This window comes from Andrographis paniculata, unplaced genomic scaffold (genome assembly GCF_009805555.1).
Source record: "Andrographis paniculata isolate CXL003 unplaced genomic scaffold, ASM980555v1 Contig74END, whole genome shotgun sequence".
Classification (NCBI taxonomy): domain Eukaryota; kingdom Viridiplantae; phylum Streptophyta; class Magnoliopsida; order Lamiales; family Acanthaceae; genus Andrographis; species Andrographis paniculata.
In genome coordinates, this window is record NW_026137611.1 from 508,595 (window position 1) to 527,135 (window position 18,541).

The 18,541-nt window shown below is 31.2% G+C and overlaps 4 protein-coding genes across 4 annotated transcripts; 3 read left to right on the top strand and 1 right to left on the bottom strand.

The window, feature by feature from the left end:
• Positions 1-485: 485 nt before the first annotated feature.
• On the top strand, positions 486-2,713 carry LOC127265925 (transcription factor ILR3-like). Its single transcript, XM_051295956.1, has 6 exons — positions 486-745; positions 893-1,068; positions 1,240-1,311; positions 1,868-1,945; positions 2,022-2,184; positions 2,282-2,713. Exons 2-6 carry the CDS (start codon positions 941-943, stop codon positions 2,555-2,557), a joined length of 717 nt encoding a protein of 238 aa, XP_051151913.1. The 5' UTR covers positions 486-745; positions 893-940; the 3' UTR covers positions 2,558-2,713.
• A 78-nt stretch (positions 2,714-2,791) lies between these two features.
• LOC127265924 (polycomb group protein FIE1) lies at positions 2,792-6,785 on the bottom strand. The gene is made up of 13 exons (XM_051295955.1): positions 6,476-6,785; positions 6,188-6,253; positions 5,978-6,100; positions 5,673-5,753; positions 5,429-5,521; positions 5,212-5,287; positions 4,821-4,900; positions 4,645-4,716; positions 3,615-3,674; positions 3,414-3,510; positions 3,259-3,322; positions 3,121-3,180; positions 2,792-3,033 (listed from the first exon to the last, which is right to left on the bottom strand). The coding sequence occupies exons 1-13, from the start codon at positions 6,650-6,652 to the stop codon at positions 2,970-2,972; spliced, it is 1,113 nt and encodes a 370-aa protein (XP_051151912.1). The 5' UTR covers positions 6,653-6,785; the 3' UTR covers positions 2,792-2,969.
• A 5,460-nt stretch (positions 6,786-12,245) lies between these two features.
• On the top strand, positions 12,246-12,960 carry LOC127266187 (2S seed storage protein 1). The gene has a single exon (XM_051296351.1). It carries the CDS (start codon positions 12,300-12,302, stop codon positions 12,777-12,779), a length of 480 nt encoding a protein of 159 aa, XP_051152308.1. The 5' UTR covers positions 12,246-12,299; the 3' UTR covers positions 12,780-12,960.
• Positions 12,961-17,653: 4,693 nt separating this feature from the next.
• Positions 17,654-18,362, top strand: LOC127265808 (2S seed storage protein 1-like). Its single transcript, XM_051295813.1, has one exon. It carries the CDS (start codon positions 17,741-17,743, stop codon positions 18,200-18,202), a length of 462 nt encoding a protein of 153 aa, XP_051151770.1. The 5' UTR covers positions 17,654-17,740; the 3' UTR covers positions 18,203-18,362.
• The last annotated feature ends 179 nt before the right edge of the window (positions 18,363-18,541 follow it).

Consider the following 18,541-nt stretch of genomic DNA (forward strand, 5'->3'; position numbering starts at 1 on the left):
GTGCAATATTTTTAAAATAAGAAATAATTAATTATACTATATCCTCTTACATCAACCAAATAAACTATATATTTATCTCTTCATCATCACTTAATTTTTAAATTATCCTACATAAACTATCCACTAAAAGCGCTTGCCAAAAGTAAATGTCCCATCTTATTTTGGACGGAGGGAGTATTATTTATTCTAAGCCGAAAAGGAAAGTCCCATTAGATAAACGTGCCCGATGGATCGGATCAGAATTTGAATCAACGATCTATTACAAGTTTATTCTCCATTCCACGAATCTCCACACCGAATTTATTATTATTATTATTATTATTATTATTATTATGTGTGATGACCGAGGCCACACCCATCGATCACCTTAGCCATCTTCAACGATCATTCTCAACCAATGGCACATCGCCACGTTCTCCGGCTGATGATAATATTTGCGTCACACTGACACACACACAAATTGCGGCCGCCCGCCCGCCCTCCCATCTCTTTCCTGAAATCCGATAATTTTATATACACTTTGAAGTTTTGAAGTCGATGATGATAATCTTTAATATGCCATTAAGCATACGTCATCTCATTTTGATGTTCTGATATATATAGATAAATGATTCTCTCTCTCTCTAATCAATCATTCTCCTATTGGTTTTGATTTTGGAGTTTGAAAGATCCATCCATCCATCTTCTGCTGCTGCTGCTTTATCTGGAATCTCTCTCTCAGCCAATTATCCTTCCAAACTTCCATGTAAACAAATTAAACACTGACTGTATTTTTTCCGAATTCCAGTGTAGTGTATAGTGTCTGTCGCCAAGCCATTGGACCTGAAATGGAATCAATTCACCTGTGTTGCCTGCGTTGACTTGGAAAGCTAATTGTTTATCCCATTCTCAGCATCACTCGATTCCAAGTTTTGCTGCATTTAATCAATTTTCCGGCCAAATGGTTTCGCCGGAGACTGCTACGACTACGAATTGGCTTTATGACTACGGATTTGACGATATCCCCAATTTCTCGTCTCCATATTCTGGATTTTCTTGGCCCTTGAATAATACGCCCTCAAATGTAAGGTACTAATTTCTTACCTTCTGCAACTTCAATTCTAAGCTGTGGTATGTAGAAATGTAATTTCTTATTTGATTTATGGCTCTCAGTTGAATTATTGAAGACGATGAATTTGAATTCTTTTACACTAATAAGCTATCAAATAATTCCAACGAGTTTGGGTTTTTCGTTCTTAGAGTTGGAATTGAGGGATCATTTGGGGAGAAGCCTATTACGCATAGGGAAGCTGCTGCAAGTTCAAACAAACGGTAATGAGCCTTTTGTTTCTTCTAATCCAACCAATCATTCATATATCTGATACGGGATAGGGTGGCCAAAAATAACAACAATCGGAAAGACCACTCCGAGCACGGCACAAAAATATCGTGCTTGGGCTTCTAAATATATACCTGAAAAGTTTCGAGCTGTGTTCGAGTTCATAAAAGGTGGACCATGCCTGGCCGATCCAATTTTTAAAATTAATGTTTAAATTTTATAAATATATATTAATTTTTAAAATAAAGATAAAAGTTAAAACTTGGATGATAAAATTCTTGATTTAGTTGTGAGTTATTTTCCAAACCTGATTTGCAATCGGGCCATGCTTGCCTAGCACGGGTTGGAATCAAGTCGGACCAGCCCGACACAAATTTTGAGCCGACCCGAATTACCGCCTCTAATATTTGATGTTTTCATGCTGAGTAGTCAATTTTCTGCTTCTATATATCTTTAATGGATCTTAGATCTATATCTATCGGTTCAATCCGGCCTTTGTTGTTCCAAATAATGCACTGTCTCGCCTTTCTCTGTGCATCTTCTTCACAGAGCTAGAGCTGAACCATGTCCTCCGGCGAGCTCGAAAGCGTGCAAGGAGAAGCAACGGAGGGATAGGCTGAACGACAAGTAATTTCATCGATAACTCCTTACCCTCACCATTTCTCCTTCGCTACTCCGGCAATGAAATCACCATGTTCTGTAGGTTCACGGAATTGAGTGCTCTCCTCGAGCCCGGGAGGCCTCCAAAAATAGATAAGTCCGCAATTTTGGTAGACGCAGCTCGTATGGTAACTCAGCTAAGAGATGAAGCTCAAAAACTTAAGGACCTAAATGTTAATCTTCGAGAAAATATTAAAGAGTTGAAGGTATGCGCGAAGCCCCTTCTCTTTAGTTTATCGCATTCGATGAGAAGCTGCGAGATTTCAATTGAAATTTGTTCGATTCTTCTGGAACCACTATTAGGCTGAGAAAAATGAGCTTCGCGATGAGAAACAAAAGTTGAGGACCGAAAGGGAGAACCTGGAGAAGCAAGTAAAGACAGTATACGGCCCCAACCCTCAGCCAGGATTTCTACCTCCGCCTCCTGCCGTTCATGCTGCTTTTGCCGCTCAGAGCCAAGCTTCCAGTAACAAACTGATGCCATTTATCGGGTACCCCAGCATTGCCATGTGGCAGTTCATGTCGCCCGCTGCTGTGGATACATCTGAGGACCACATACTTCGCCCACCGGTCGCCTAAGGCGACTAGAATCCTGCATCCAGTTGTCGCATTATTGAATTAGTCTCGAATCTTTACTTTCATAAGCTTTTGCCTGAGATTGTATTGTCGAAATGATGCCTCTGTTGGTGCAACTTCTTTATCAATGTGATGATGTGATCGAACACAGTTTATATACGAGTTTCTAGCATATACGGCTTAATCATCGACTATATGAATGCAGACAGAAAGGAAGACTTGCTGCGGCCGGGCATGGATATTAATGAAGTTAAAAAGTTAAGTGAAAAAAATAGAGCAGTCAACAATTATTTGTTAGAGATCATCTTCTAAACTCAAAATGGAGAATAACATCACTAGACTATAAGCAGCATAACAGATTGTGATCAATTATGGGAGAAGAAGAAAGTGTGCCTTCAAATGCCGGTTCGTGATCTCAAGAACTTGAAACCACGTCCCATCGCCATATAGTTCCATCTTCGCAGCAGCAGAGAATAGTCCTGAAGCATAGACACAATATTGTTTACGTTGCACACTTGAAGAACATGGAAGTTTGGAGAGAATATGCCGTGATTGACTCAGCTTACCTTCCATCATACGACACGGCAGTCAATCTAATTGGGGATTTTGACTGGACATGAGATAATCTGATAAAGCAAGGGAACCTAATGTAAGTCTTCAAGAAATAAAGTGACGCGTAAATTGCAACAGAGAAAGTAAGGAACCTTGCAACTAGAACCGGGGGGTTCGACTGCACTTCCCATACATATATCTTCCCTTCTCTATTTCCTGGCCACGTTTAAATGAGAATAATATTATGGATCATTACTCTACTTATGGAGAGCAGTGGCAGTTTATGCAAATATTAGATAGTTCTTACCTACGGCAACAGTCTTGTAATGAAAGTCACAGGAAAATTTAATAAACCAAATATCACATTCTGGAACAGGATACTTTTGAAGAATGTCAACTGTACCCTGCAAAGATCATCATCTTGCTGCTCGTTAACTAGCTCGCCATGTGAAAATTAGACAATTCAACTAGCAATAAGCATACATATCATACACAAATTAATTCTAACCTCTCCTGGAGATTGTTCCTTCATCTTCGGCTCCCATAATACAAGTTCATTATCAACGCTCTGCAATGTGACATAATAAATTATACCACGGGACAACACAAACTTGATTGTGATACAATGTATGCCATTTGGGCCTTTGTAGCACAGTTGCATATATTCGAGTACTATAGCAGAAGAAAAATAGCCTTCAGTTCCAGCAACTGGAGGGGAAATTGGATATTTTCCAACTTATGGAATGACTTTGAATTGAATTTGAAATTTGAAAATTATGGAACATCAATACCAAATTTCAGAATTTGAATTTATCACAACTTTTGATGAATTCGGTTTCAGAAATTTCATAATGTAGGTTCTGATTATGGATTCAATAAACATATCCAGTCACTAACATAATCCAATAGATCCAAAAAAACAAACAAAAAAAAACTATAATAAAAACCCAAACCCAAAATTATAAAATGCAAATAATGTAAATTTTTATATGTTCCGTTTGTCCTGTAAAATTATGTAGGTTTGATTGGACACGGAGACTAAAAATAATAATATTTTAATGTTAAGTGGGGTAAATAAGAAGTAAAATAGAAGTATTATAGGAAATGTATTAAATGATTTATAAAAAGAAGTGGAGTAAGTAGAAAAAATTGCGACAAATAAGTTATTATTTGTTAAAGTAAAGATAATAAAATTATGAGTTGATAAAATTGTTTACTATAAATGAATTGAATGCATTACATTCGAAAGACAACCATAATCAATCTTGGACAAAAATGTAGAGTTTAAACTAGAACTAGAAAGTAGAAACTTGGGTTGGAATTTTCAAATTGAAAATCTAAAAAATTAGCCCTTATTTGAGTTTGAATTTACACCCCTAATTCTAACATGCCAAGATAATTCAATATATGTATATATATATATTTCCACCAAGTGACTGGAGAAGCTAACAAATACAAATGATTCTTTGGCAAGAAAAATGCCCTTTGAATGAATAACTTCCATCCAATTATAAGTTTGCTAAAAGGATATGATTCACCTTAGAGATTATGAAATCTCCAATCCACCGGTTGCAGTCAACATAATTTGTGTGCACTGAAGCAATAAATATCTGAAAAGAAAGAAAATATATCAACAAAATCCATAATTCTTGTTAAACTTAGATCCTTCCTACATGGAAAAGTGAATGGCAAAAGAAGAGAAATCGAGACTCACAGGGAATTGAACATATTTTGTTGGGAACTTGGAAGGAAGATCTGTCCAGGTAAATGATTTTTCTACATAAGTCCAAAATTCTGCAAAATAACCATTATCAGTCCATGTATTGAATTCAAAAGTGTTATAAATCATCAATTGCATTGTTGTGGAAATTGATAGATTGAGTTGCAGTTGCAGGTAAATAGATGAACCACAAGGCAATGGAAAGACCAAAATACCAATAACCATCAAGTTTGTATCATCACGTGGAATTTCAGGAATGAGCTAGAATGAAGCCAACCATTATAAGCAATCAAACAATTACTCCAATACACATTGAAAGCATTACATTTCAAAGACAAGCTTGATAAATTCGAAGGGTATAATATGAAGAAAGGAGATAACATACCTTTCATTGACCAGATCTTAACAGTGTTATCCATTCCACAGCTTGCAATACGGTACATATCAGAAGGATGGAAATCCTATGGCACAAATTATGAGAAAGACTCAAATGTAACTTCAACATCAATATTCCACATCCTAAACAATTTAGGCCCAAATTTTGTATGTGTGTGGGTCTCTGTGTGTGTGTGGCAGAAAAGGTTCGATATTGCATCACATACCACACTAAGAACCTCATTGCGATGGCCACCAGCACCAGCAAATATCAAAATGCATATCCCAGTATGAATATTCCAAAGCCGCACAGATTCATCCTGTCAATTTTTTTGTTGAACAAGTTCATGCTAAAGAACAGATAAAGTTTCTTTATTTTTCAAGACTACAACAAGTCACATTTTCTTCATAAGATTAATTATTTACTGCTAGCATTCAGCGGGAGATGCAAAATAACAAATCACTACTTACTTTGCTTGCTGACACAACAAGTGAGGGCTTCAGCGGCTGAGTCCGAATTTCATTTATCGAATCCCCATGACCAACAAAACTCTGCAGGTAAATTTTTATTTTTCATTCAAATAGAATTTGTTTTTTAAACAACTTCAGCTGCCAGATCAACAGATGATAGGCAGGAACATGAAAAAGTAAATTAATCAAAGAATATCAAGCATTATCGATATTGCCTCTTTTTACCTCTTATAATGATATGACTCCATGATAATCTATGAAATACCAGTAAAGCACAACTTTTGGCATTCAAGCAAAAAACGTACCTTGTAGATCTTCTCGTTGCCAGTATCAATAACCCTAATAATTCCATTAAGTCCACCAGCCACTAAGAATGGAGATCCATCAATATTGCACGCCCAACTGACCGTGTAAAATGATTCATCTTTCTGATCTACACAGTAAACGGAGCACCAGATGCTGTATGAGATATCACTATCAACTCATTCGCCAAAATTAATATCTAAATTACATACATCTTCATCAATGTAGGACTGCAGCACAGCTATAACACCGCCTTCCAGACACTGATACACAGTGACCTGACAAATGTCAAAACATAAAATGAATTCAGCAGGTTCCTTCTCTTTGCATCAAATCATCCCTTTAAAAACCAATAAAAATCGAAGCCAATCGATTCACCACTAGAATGAAGTACTAAAAAAAATCAAAAATCAAAACAAATCTTCGCATTCATGTCAACAAGAATCAAATGATGCATAAGTAAAATCACAACAGACGGAGGCATAAGAAAAATTACGCACGCGATTTCCGCCGGCGGTGGCGAAGGCGTTGAAGTAACGTGAGTCGATGAAATTGAAAACAACGGCGTATATGGGGCGCTTGCCTTCCTGGAGCCTGTTGGTGACCCTATAGTCGCGCTTCTTCGAGGGCGCTAAGGAGCCGACCACCGGCTCACAACCTAAGGGAACCTTTGCCATCGAGGAACCCGTCTCCGCCGCCGCCGCCGCCGCCGCCAGCCGAGGTTTGCAGAGAACGGCGTCGTTCCGTCTCCGCCGATGTTTGGGTTCCCAAATTTGAAGAAGGGCTTTTTTATTTTAAATTGTAGGTTGAGCTGTCACAACTGCTTGTTTGCTTGTTTTGGTCTGTTTTTAATATTTGAAATTAATCTGTGATATTTTTATTTAAATATAATATTTTATAAAATAAATATTAATCCATATTTTTACTAAAAATTACAATTTAATTTAAAAATATTAAAAAATATAAACTCTTAATAATAGTGTTTATGCCTATATTTTCTGGTGATATAATTAAATTAATTATTTAATATAAAATATTACTTTTATATTATTATATAATTATTTATATTTTATATTACTTTTTTTTAAAAAAAAATTAAAATTATTATTATTCAATCTAAATGATTTTAATAAAAACAAATTAATTCTTTTATAAAATATTAAATTTAAATTTCAATAATATTAGTAATTTTACAATATATGTTAATTCTGATATAGAAATTTTTATATAACATACAGTATGTTTTTATATTAAAAAAAATTAGTAAGATATGTTGAAAAATCGATATGGTATTACTATGAAAATTTTTAAATCGTAATTATTGATATACCATAAATTGGTATAGCGAATAATTTGATACCCTATTAAGATAAGATTTTTTATATTGACATGAATTTTTTGATATATTATATTGTGTCACCCTTAATTTTATATCTACTATTTCATATTATTGGTTTCATTTATCTCAGATTCATTGTATTATTGTCGTAAATAGACAATTACTATCAAATTATCATTATTTTTTTATTATTTTTATACAAATATCATTATTTTATATACATAAACTAAAACACATATTCTCAATCATAATGGCCAAAAACATTTCACCGTAATTTTGTATTCATTATCAATATAATATTAAAAAATATATATATTAGTCATTCACATTGCTAGAATTTTCAAAACTATGTAAATAAACATGGTATATTTTTATATCAAAAGTTTTTCTAATATATTATTTTTAAAAAATTAATATATTATATTTATTTATTATATTTATATTATTTATATAATTTTTTATATCTTATAAAAAAAAATTCAAATCAAAACACGAAATGAACACACCCAAGGTTTAAGTATATTTAGTTGGTATTTTTTATTTTGATTTTGAATTTGATTTAAAAATTAATTTTAATGTGATATTAAATTAAACTAAATAATATATTTTTATAAAAATGGTAAAAATTGAATAATAAAATTTTAATTATAAAATGAACTACCCAATTTTTCCAAGATTTCAAAAGAAATTGGATTTGTTTAATTTTGGTTTGAGTGTGTGTTTATTTAGTTAAATTGTTTGAATTTTTTTTTTTATTTTTATGTGAGTTATATAAAATTGTGCAAGTAATATAAAAATAATAAGTGTGCGTAATATATTATTTTTTTTAAAAAAAATATAATTTTGAAAATTTGTGAAAAAACTCACTATTAAATAGTATTAGTATTTTGATATCATACTTTGTACGAAAAAAAAAAAAAAAAAAACATATTTTTTTACTCTTTTCGTTTCGAAACTAAATATTCATTTGCTTTTTGCACGTAATTTTAGAAATATTAATATTATATTGAGATATAGTATGAATAAAGTAGAAATGACTAAAATAACTTGTTAGTATGTGTGTATAAAGATAATGACATTTGTGTAATATATTGTAAGTTGTAAGGGTATTTGTAATGTTAGATAGATAATCCAGTTAGTAAAAAAAAAATTAATATTTTGTTATGAAACAAATTAAAATGAAAAAATAAATACTTTGTTAGGGGACTGAGGGAGTATTAAAATTTCATATAGAATAAATAGTATTCGTTTTAATTTGAGGTCAAAACCTAACAAACTCATCTTTATTGTCGGCTTTTTCAGAATTCGGTAAGAAAATTAGGTATACATTTATTTGGTTTGCTTTTCAGTTTCAAATATGTCAGTACATTTGTCGCGTGTATAAATGTTCCGTTTAGATTTGCTTTTGAAAAATATTTAAAATTTTAAATTTTTTAAATAGCACTTCTTCGGTTCTATAAAATTGTTCTTTTAATTGTCCAACTAAATTAGTCATATTTTTTAATAAAATAATAATTAACAATCAATAATTTAAGTTAAAATTTAAATATATTTTATTAAATTACTAATATCAAAGTAATTCTAAAATATATTTAAAGTGATCATTCTTCACCTAATCTTATTTTCATGAACATATTGACTCCCATAACATATAGATAAATGATGCATATTTATTTAAATTTTTAAGTGAGACGATCATTTAACGATTCATACTACTTTTATTTATACCTATGCACGAGACATGTCTTTCTGTTGTTGGTTGAATTTTGGTTATTAATTTATTAGTTTGGTTAATTAGCAAATGAGTGTATTTAGTATTGTTGTCTCTTTATTTGTACATTTTTAGATGATTTAAGGCTATGGAATCAAAATTGTAAGTCATATTGATTATTTAATTTTAATGGGATGATCCTTCTTTAATTGAAATGAGGCTTGAAATGACCACTATTGATAAACAAGGAATGTAATAAACTTTAGATATTAGTGAAATTATAAATTAAAGTATACCTTTTTCTTGGCAGTGTTAAAAGTTTTACTCCTTTCGTCCATTCCATTTACAAAGTTTACATTTACTTTTGGCGCGGTGTTTAAAAATAATAATATTTTAATTATAGTGAGTAGTTAAAAGTAGTGTAATAATATTTTTGCCCTTACTTTTTTGTATAAAAGTAATGATGTGATGTAAAGTAGGTATTTAATGAAATATTAACTTTGTAATTGGACGTCCCAAAATAGAAATATATAAATATTGTAAGTGGACGGAGAGAGTATTATATTGGGAGAAATGAGTTACATGATGCTTTAGAATCAGGTCCGTTTTGGACTTTTCTTGAGGCCCGGGGTAAAAATTGAAATAGTGGACCCTTATATATATATATATATATATTTTTATATTAGCATAATAGCAAAAATAATTTTATACATATATTTTAATGTAAATGTAAAAATAAAATTAATTTTTTATATATATTAAAAGATCAATTTTTTAGTATAAAATTAATTTTTAATACGATATAAAATTAAAAAAATAATTGATTTAATATTTTTTAAAGAATTTCTTTTTTTATAAATAAACAAAATCTTTGAAAGAAAATTTTCAAACAAAGGTGTTTATTTAGGGTGTTTTGTTTTGTATTTTGATTTGATTTTTTTTTTTAATTGTGAGCTATAACAAATTATGTAAATAATATAAATATAAGTAGTTTATGTAGTATATTATTTTTAAAAAAATATATATATTGAAAAAAATTTGATAAAGAAATAAACTCAATGTTTATGTAATACACAATTTTTTTTAAAAAATATTACCAAAATATATAATAGAATATAAAAATTAAATATATAAACATTAAAAATAAAAATATAAAAAACACACAAAATATTACTCTCCATCATATTTTTATAATTTTATATAATTCACAACAAAAATATATAAAATTATACAATTAAATAAACATACTAAAATTAAATGATTAAAAAATTAATATAAACATAATTTATTTAAAAAATAATATGAAATAAATTTTTGATTTAAAAATTAATTTGATATATTCTATAAAATATTTAATAATAATAGTATATAAGAGTATATATATATAGAGAGAGAGAGAGAGAGATATTAGTGGGGGATCCTATGGGCCCTAGAAAAAATGACCCTGGGCCTGTTTAGAATTTGACCATTTTTGTTATCCTCATCAAAATATGCAATGTATTTTAAAGAGGAGTAGCAAAATATTTGAACAAATAGAATTGTCTTAATTATAATTTTTTAAACACAGTTTGGAAGAAGATACAAGAGATCAATATTGAACTAACCTTTGCATGAAGATATCTACTTCCTCCGTCCTGCGAGAGATAGAATCCTTTTATTAGAGACACGATTTTTTAGGTAGTGTAAATTACTAAGTTATTAATAAGTTATGATATTAGTTTATTATTTTTTATATGAATAATATTATTGATATTTAAAAAAATTTTAAGATTATATCTCAAAAAAATATATGCAATATGGATATCATTTTGTAGATAATAAAATTTTATATAATGCAAATAAATAGATTTTTTTTTTTATTTATCATTACCATAAATTAGTTTTATAAAAAATGAGAAGTTTTAAATATAGATAAAAATTATATTAATCGATGAGAGAGATAGAAATAAAGAAATTTTGAGTGGTCCCACGTGTAAGATCTTAGAAATTTAATTTAATTAATTTATATTTGTTAATTATGTTTTAAAATTGATAAAGTTACCAAAAAAATAAAAAGATGTCATTTTTTTGTGTGACGTATAAAAAAGGAAAATTGTTTATCTGTGGCCGGACGGAGGAAGTATATTGAAGCATTCATTGAAGTATATCGAAGCATTCATTTTTAACAATTTGACTTTGAAGCTATCACCTAGTATGGTTAAGGTTAAAGTTAGATAGAAACTTTTCATGACACTTAGTTAAATTTTTTGATATTTATATATATTATCAATAAACAAGTAAATTTAAAATTCTTTATTTTTTTATTTTTATTTTTTATAAATTTTTTCATTTTTATTATATTAAAGTTTATTTCAATATTTAAACACATTTTTTGAAATTTTATTTTAATAATATAAATTATATATCAAATATTAATTAAATAAGTTTCACTCGATCCAACTCTAAACCACAAGTTACAAACCAAAAACTAAAAACACCTATCTAAATAAATAGATAATTAATTATTGTATAATGTTTACTCATGAAAACAAATATAAAAGTTTTGTTTACATAGATATTTTTAAAACATTTATATTAATTTTTTTTAAACTATCACATCAAATATACTATATTACTATAAAATATTATGAGTGTGTTTATTTTATAAAATAATTTAAAATGATTATTATTTTTTTAATATAAAATATAGAAATTATATAAATAATATAAAAATAATAAGTATTTATAATATATTAATTTTTTTGAAAAAATATATTAATTTGAAAAACAAAAAGAAAACACCCTATATCAAAAATATTTATATATATATATATATATTAAAAAGAATTTAAAACTCAAGATCTTTCTATCTCAATGGAGCCAAAACTTGTGATGCATGTAAATAGGATCGAGCATTCTTAAATTTTAAAGAATGTGTTTGGTTGTGATCTTAAATTGAAATTACTATTATTTATCTCGTACTCTTTACATTCAAAGCAAACTATTTCTCTTATAAAATTTTATATTAAAATAACAATTCAAATTCAAAACAGAATATTTGGCATTATTTAGGTCACACAGTTGGAAGTGAGGAAGGACGTGACGACGGCAATGGCAGCATTCGGTGCATGCCAACCTACGTGGAAGCTCGACGCCGCTCGCCGCGGACACCTCAGCCGCTCCTCGCCGCCACGTAGTCCACATGCACCGCTTCTTCCCCCTATAAATTAAATCCAAAAGCCCCAAATTAATCAATCAATCAATACATTAATCCTCCCTCAAATCAAATACATTAATGGCCACCAAGTTCGTCGTCCTCGCCGCGCTTCTCGCCGCCCTGGTCGTCTCCGGCAGCTGCTCCACCTACACGACGGTGGTGACCACCGCCACCGTGGACGAGGAGGGTCCCAATCCCCAGCAATTCTCCTGCCCCAGCGAGATGCTGCGTTTCGACACACAGAATTGCCTGCCCTATCTCCAGAGGCGACGCAGCGGCAGATCGTCTTCAATGGAGGCTCCGTTCCTTCGGAGCGCTGTCGCGAACCCGCAGCGGGAGGAGGAGGCGGAGCCGGAGCTGCAACAGTGCTGCAATGCGCTGCGGAGCGTGAGGTCCGAGTGCCGGTGCGACGTGATAAAGAAGGCGCTGAGGGAGATGCGGGAGGAGCCGCAGAGGGAGGAGGAGGCGCTGCGGGCGAAGCAGGCGGCGCAGTGGCTGCCCAGCCAATGCGGGTTCAGGTCGCCACGCCAGTGCCAGATCAGGGCCATCTTCGTCTGAATCTGAGCTGCTAGATGCTAGCTGCTTGCTGTCTTGTCATGTCCAGTCGGAATAATTAATTAATTAATAAGTTGGAGAGGATATTATATGAAGGTGTATTTCTCTTCGGGCGGGCAGGCAGGAAATTTGTAATTTTATTGTTGTGATGTTAATAAATGGACACATCATCGTGTGTTCGTAAGATCTGTCTTAATTTCTTTCTTGCAATTCAATAAATTGGAGTGAATCTATGTCTTTCTAACACTTAAATTTCAATAAATTGGAGTAAAGATACAAATTTATGTGATTCACTGATACCGTATTGACCACGTCCATTAATAGGAACGAAAAATATATTTTATCGGAGAACAAATTTTACGACTAGGACATTTGGCCTTTAGAATAAATTTTATTAAAGACGACTAGGACATTTGGCCCTGTTAGAATAGGAGAACATGTATGTCATGTCAATAATATGAAATAATATTTCTAAATGATGGGTGTGTTTGTTTGGGGATTTGAATTTTGAGTTGGGATTTGAATAATAAAAATTTTGAATTTGAATAGTTGTATGATGTGATATAAATAGGTAATGATGTGATGTTTTGAATGTAAAATTGATTTTTAGTGTAATATAAAAAATAAAAAATAGGTGTTTGATTTGATGTTTTTGGGGGGAAAATTTTGGATGAATAGTGAAATTCGGACCAAATATCTCAACCGAACACACCCGATATAGATTTAAAATATAATATTTAATATCCACTGATATAAATTTAAAATATAATATTTAATATCTAAATTAATGGATATAGATTTAGAATATAATATTTAATATCCAAATTCAGATAATTCATAATTCCGTTCCTACATTGTCTTTTTGAACCTTGGAACTTATTAAATAAGAATCTGGATATATATTATTATGGCTTTGGAACACAATAATAATTAATAAATAAAAGGAGATAATCACCACATATTATTGTGTTTCTATGCTACTCAGGAATCGGCAACAACCGTTGAATAGGGTACATATCCGAATGTTTCTATTCTCCGACAAGTAGTGAGATTAATGTTAAGAGGGATTTCGGTGTTAAAACTAATTGGTATTGAAATTTCGAAGTAATCGATATTAAATGGAATAGTTGTTAGGGGAGCCAATAGGATTAGATACTCCAGTAGTTCTAGCCGTAAAAGCGCTGTGTGTATCGATCCGTGCAGTGCTATAGCTAACGAAGAAAAGAAAATTAATAAAAGAAAAATATCATACTTGATAATTATTACACTTTTTATATTTAATAAAAATTATTTTAATAATATAAATAATCTCACCACTCCAATTATTATTTATCAAATTACTATCCAACAAAACCCTCCAAAACCTACTACACCAAAGGAACGCAAATTCTCAAAACTCCTAAAAAATTCAAATCCAAACAAATTTTTCCAAACTCAACACAAAAAAACACACCCTTGTATTCTTTATTAGGCCTAACCTTGGGCCCGAGAAGAGGGGCCGTAGTTTAAGACTCAATGTAAAGGAAGGGTCCCTCAAATATTTATGTTATATATACATAATTATTATATATAGAATTTATTTATAATTAAAATTAATGTAATTTGGTGGTATTAATTTTTTTTGTAAGTGTAAGATCATAAATTCTAATTTTTTAGTTCTATATTTATATCTAAAAATATTAAAATATATATTTTATTTAATTATTTAATTATTTATTATGAATAAAAATTATTATTTATATGTTTAGGATCTATGTTTTTGTTTTGTCTTCCTAATTCAACCAAGTAATTAGTGAAACAGTACCGACTATTCAACTTCATCATAACTACCAAATAGCTTATGGATTATGTTTTAGCATCATATTAACTAATATCCTGTCAACATTAGAACAACTCATTTGAATTATTTATTTATTTAAATTGTTATATTAAAAATTATTTTTATAATATAAAATATTACATTTAATATTAATTCGATCATTAAAAAATTATTTTTATTATATTGTATTATTTATAAAAACAAATTAAGCTGTTGAAATACTCTTAAAATATTAATTAATTTCATTCGTTAAGAAATTATTTCTAATATATTTTATTATTTTAAAAAATTTAAGCTGTTGAAACACTCTTTAAAATATTATCAAAACACAATAATATATACCAGTAAAGTCGTATCATGTCTCTATCGTTTAGCATAAGTAGTATTGTTTTCAATAATGGAGTAAAGGTCACATGAGAAAAAAATGATTACTTGATTGATTCATATATATATATATATATAAAATTTTATATTCTATAAATAATGAAATAAATTTATATAGCTAAATTTATATACTATAAATAAATTATATATAAAATTAGCATATATAATAATAAACTAATAATAAAAAAATTAGCATACATATTTTTCATGATCTCAAAACTATTACACAAAATTAACAAAGTAAAAAGATCTCGTGCTATCCCATCTTCACACAAATACTTTGGTAAATTTTAACACTATCTTTATTTTCTAAAAACATCCCATCAATTATTTTTTATAAAATAAATACTACTCCCTCCGTCTCACATACTATGTCTACGTTGCCGTTTCTGTCCGTCCTACGTACCATGTCACTTTTCTTTTTTGGAAAATGATTACACACTTTAATCTCATTTTAAACTTTTTAATTTTATTTTTTAAAAATTTTTAATTAAACTAATTAGTTATCTTAATCTTAATTTATAATTATTTATATTATAGAATAATTATTTTCACTAATACATTCTTAATTATCTACTAATTAAACTCCTCCTAAAATATCGTGTCTACCGTGCAGCAGACACAATATGTGGGACGGAGATAGTAATATTTTACTATTCTATCGAGAAGCTAATATGTATGTCCTCTTCTCGAATTGTGGAGACATTGAAAGTTTGAACTTATAATATCACTGTCACAATTTTACTTCATAACACAATGCCATATCTTTGGGACAAAATAAAGTACCTCTTATGACATGAAAATTTATAATCGCTATTTTTTAAGTGCGCTCTGGATAACTTTTCGATCGAACTTAAAAAAATAAAAAATATAAAGTACCTCTTGTTTTTAGGAGAATAAGTTCTTGAGTACATTTTTTATTTTATTGTATCATATCTCATGTAATTTTTTTTAAAAAAACAATTACACATTTTAAATTATATTAATTATATTTTTAAATTTTAATTAAATCAATTATTTGTCGTACTTTTAATTTATAATTATTTATATTATATTATAATTATTTTTATTAATACATTCTTAATTTATTTATTTATTTACTAATCCTATCCCTATTAAATTTTCATATCTATAATAGCTATGATAATATTTTTAGGAGTTAAGTTCCGCCTAAATAGAAATTTTTAAATGTTTTTAGAAATATAGTTAAATATTAGATCTTTAATTCTCTGTTCTATCAGTCAAATATTTTCTCATTTTTTCTTATAGCCTGTCACCTGAATTTACCTCCTTACTAATTTTAACAAAGTTAAGCATTTCCCCTTAACACGAATTCCTCCTTCCCCGCGCCTCCGCCTGAATCCCCGGTGATCTTTTTTCTTCTTTTATTTTCCTCCACCGCCTTCGCCGTCAACGCGGCTTCCAGCTGGAATTTTCGATGAGTTTTTTCCCTTCCATTTTCCTCCACAACCGTCGTCTTTGTTTCTATCAACTTCTTACGCCAGCAGTCGCCGGTTGCCGTCGCCAAAGATGCGATTTCAGGCTTATGGTGGCGGTGGCGGCAGGAAGAAAGCGGTGGCAGCTCTTTCTTCATCTCCGGCAAGGCAGCTGTGGAGGCGACGGCGGCGGCGGCAGCAGCTCCTTCTTCTTCAGCGGAAGCTCCTCTTGTATCGCCACCGATGGCGGGGCAGCTCCGCCTTCTCCAGCGGCGGCGGCGGCACTCCTTCTCCGGCGGAGGAAGCTCCTCCTCCTTCCTCATCTTCTTTTTCGGCGGTCGCAAGGCAGAGCAGCGTAGGCGGCGCGGGGACGGCGGCGGTGACCGATTGATTAGACATTTTTCTTTTAATAAAAATTTAATAATTATTTCAGAAATTTTGAGGCAAATAAAAATATATCACACGCTCCCTTTGTTGGATATGACTTCGAAATTTTTTTGGCCACTTAAATGTCTACGAGTTTTACTCTTCATGACGGTTGTTCGATACAAATTTTGACATTTTTAAAAAATAGTTTCGGATTTTTTTAAATTCTGAGAGTAATTTTCTGAGACTTATATTGATTATTATTTTTTATTATTATTTTTTTGTAATAGTGTATTACACATATAATTTAAAGAGTACAAATATAAAAAATTCTTATACACTTTGGTTAACTATAAAATATTACTTTATTCATTTCAATTCAAAGTATATTTTTTATTATTTTCAATTTGTCTCACTCTGAAGTATCTCTTTCCTATTAGTAAAAGTAATAATACATCAATACTAAAATATCCTTAATTTTTACTTAAATTATAAATATACTAATACACATATAATTATTTTTTTATAAAATTTTAAAAAAATTATCAATTTTTTTTTATATATTTATATTAATTAATAAAATATTATTATTTTTTAATTTAGTATAATAACAAGAACCTTTGAATCGGAAGCGAAGGAGTATTATTTTTTAATAAACGGTAAAATCCCAATTGAGACGGCACGAAAGAGTACGAAGAACACTGCACAAAATTTTCTATCCGAATAAACCCTAAAGTGCTACAATTGTACAGCACGCATATTTATACAATTTGTTTTAATTCGGCAGTGGCGAACACCTCATGCTGCCATGGCCGCCACGTACTGTACATGCACGCTCCCTCCCCTCCTATAAAACGCCACCCACCCCACCCTACCTCTCCATCCTCAAGCCACATCTTCACATCAATCAATCCACAATAAACACACTATTATAACATTAATAATCAACTCCAGCAAATATGGCCACCAAGTTCGTCGTCCTCGCCGCGCTTCTCGCCGCCCTGGTTGCCTGCTCCTCCGCCTACACGACGGTGGTGACCACCACCACCGTGGAGGAGGCAGACATGAATCCCCAGCAGTCGTGCGAGAAAGAGATGCAGCGTTTCCAGACACGCAAGTGCATGCGGTATTTGCAGAGCAGCCGTATGGAGACGGAGACTCCATTCCTGAGGAGCGCCGTCGCGGATCCGGGTCAGCAGGAGCAGGAACTCGAAGAATGCTGCAATGAGCTGAGGAGCGTGAGCTCTCCGTGCCGGTGCAGGATGATAAAGGAGACTCTGAAGGAGATGCAGAAGCAGCCGCACATGGAGGAAGAGGGGAAGGAGGAGGCATGGCAGATGAAGCAGAAGGCGGAGTCGCTTCCCCGCCGCTGCGGTTTCAGGTCCCCCACCCACTGCCGCATCAGCACTATCTTCATCTGAAGAAGATGACGATGGAATGTATTAATAAAATGGATGTCTCTGTGGATCCGATCTGATGCATGCCTAGCTTGCTTGATTAGGTTGTTGTAATGTTAGCTGTTGTATTATGAGTATTAATAAATGGACACATCATCGTGTGTTCGTGCATGTTTAAGATGCAGGAGCTGTTTTGTCTTGGTCTTCGTCTCTTTTACCTTTTTCTTTTTTTTTTTTTTTTGACTTAGAAACTCGTCTGTTTTTTTACTTAGAAACTCCTCGTCGTTACTGGCCGTATTAGGTAAACTTTTACTTAAATGGAATGTTAGCTCGTTTGTTATGATGCTATTATGCATGATGATA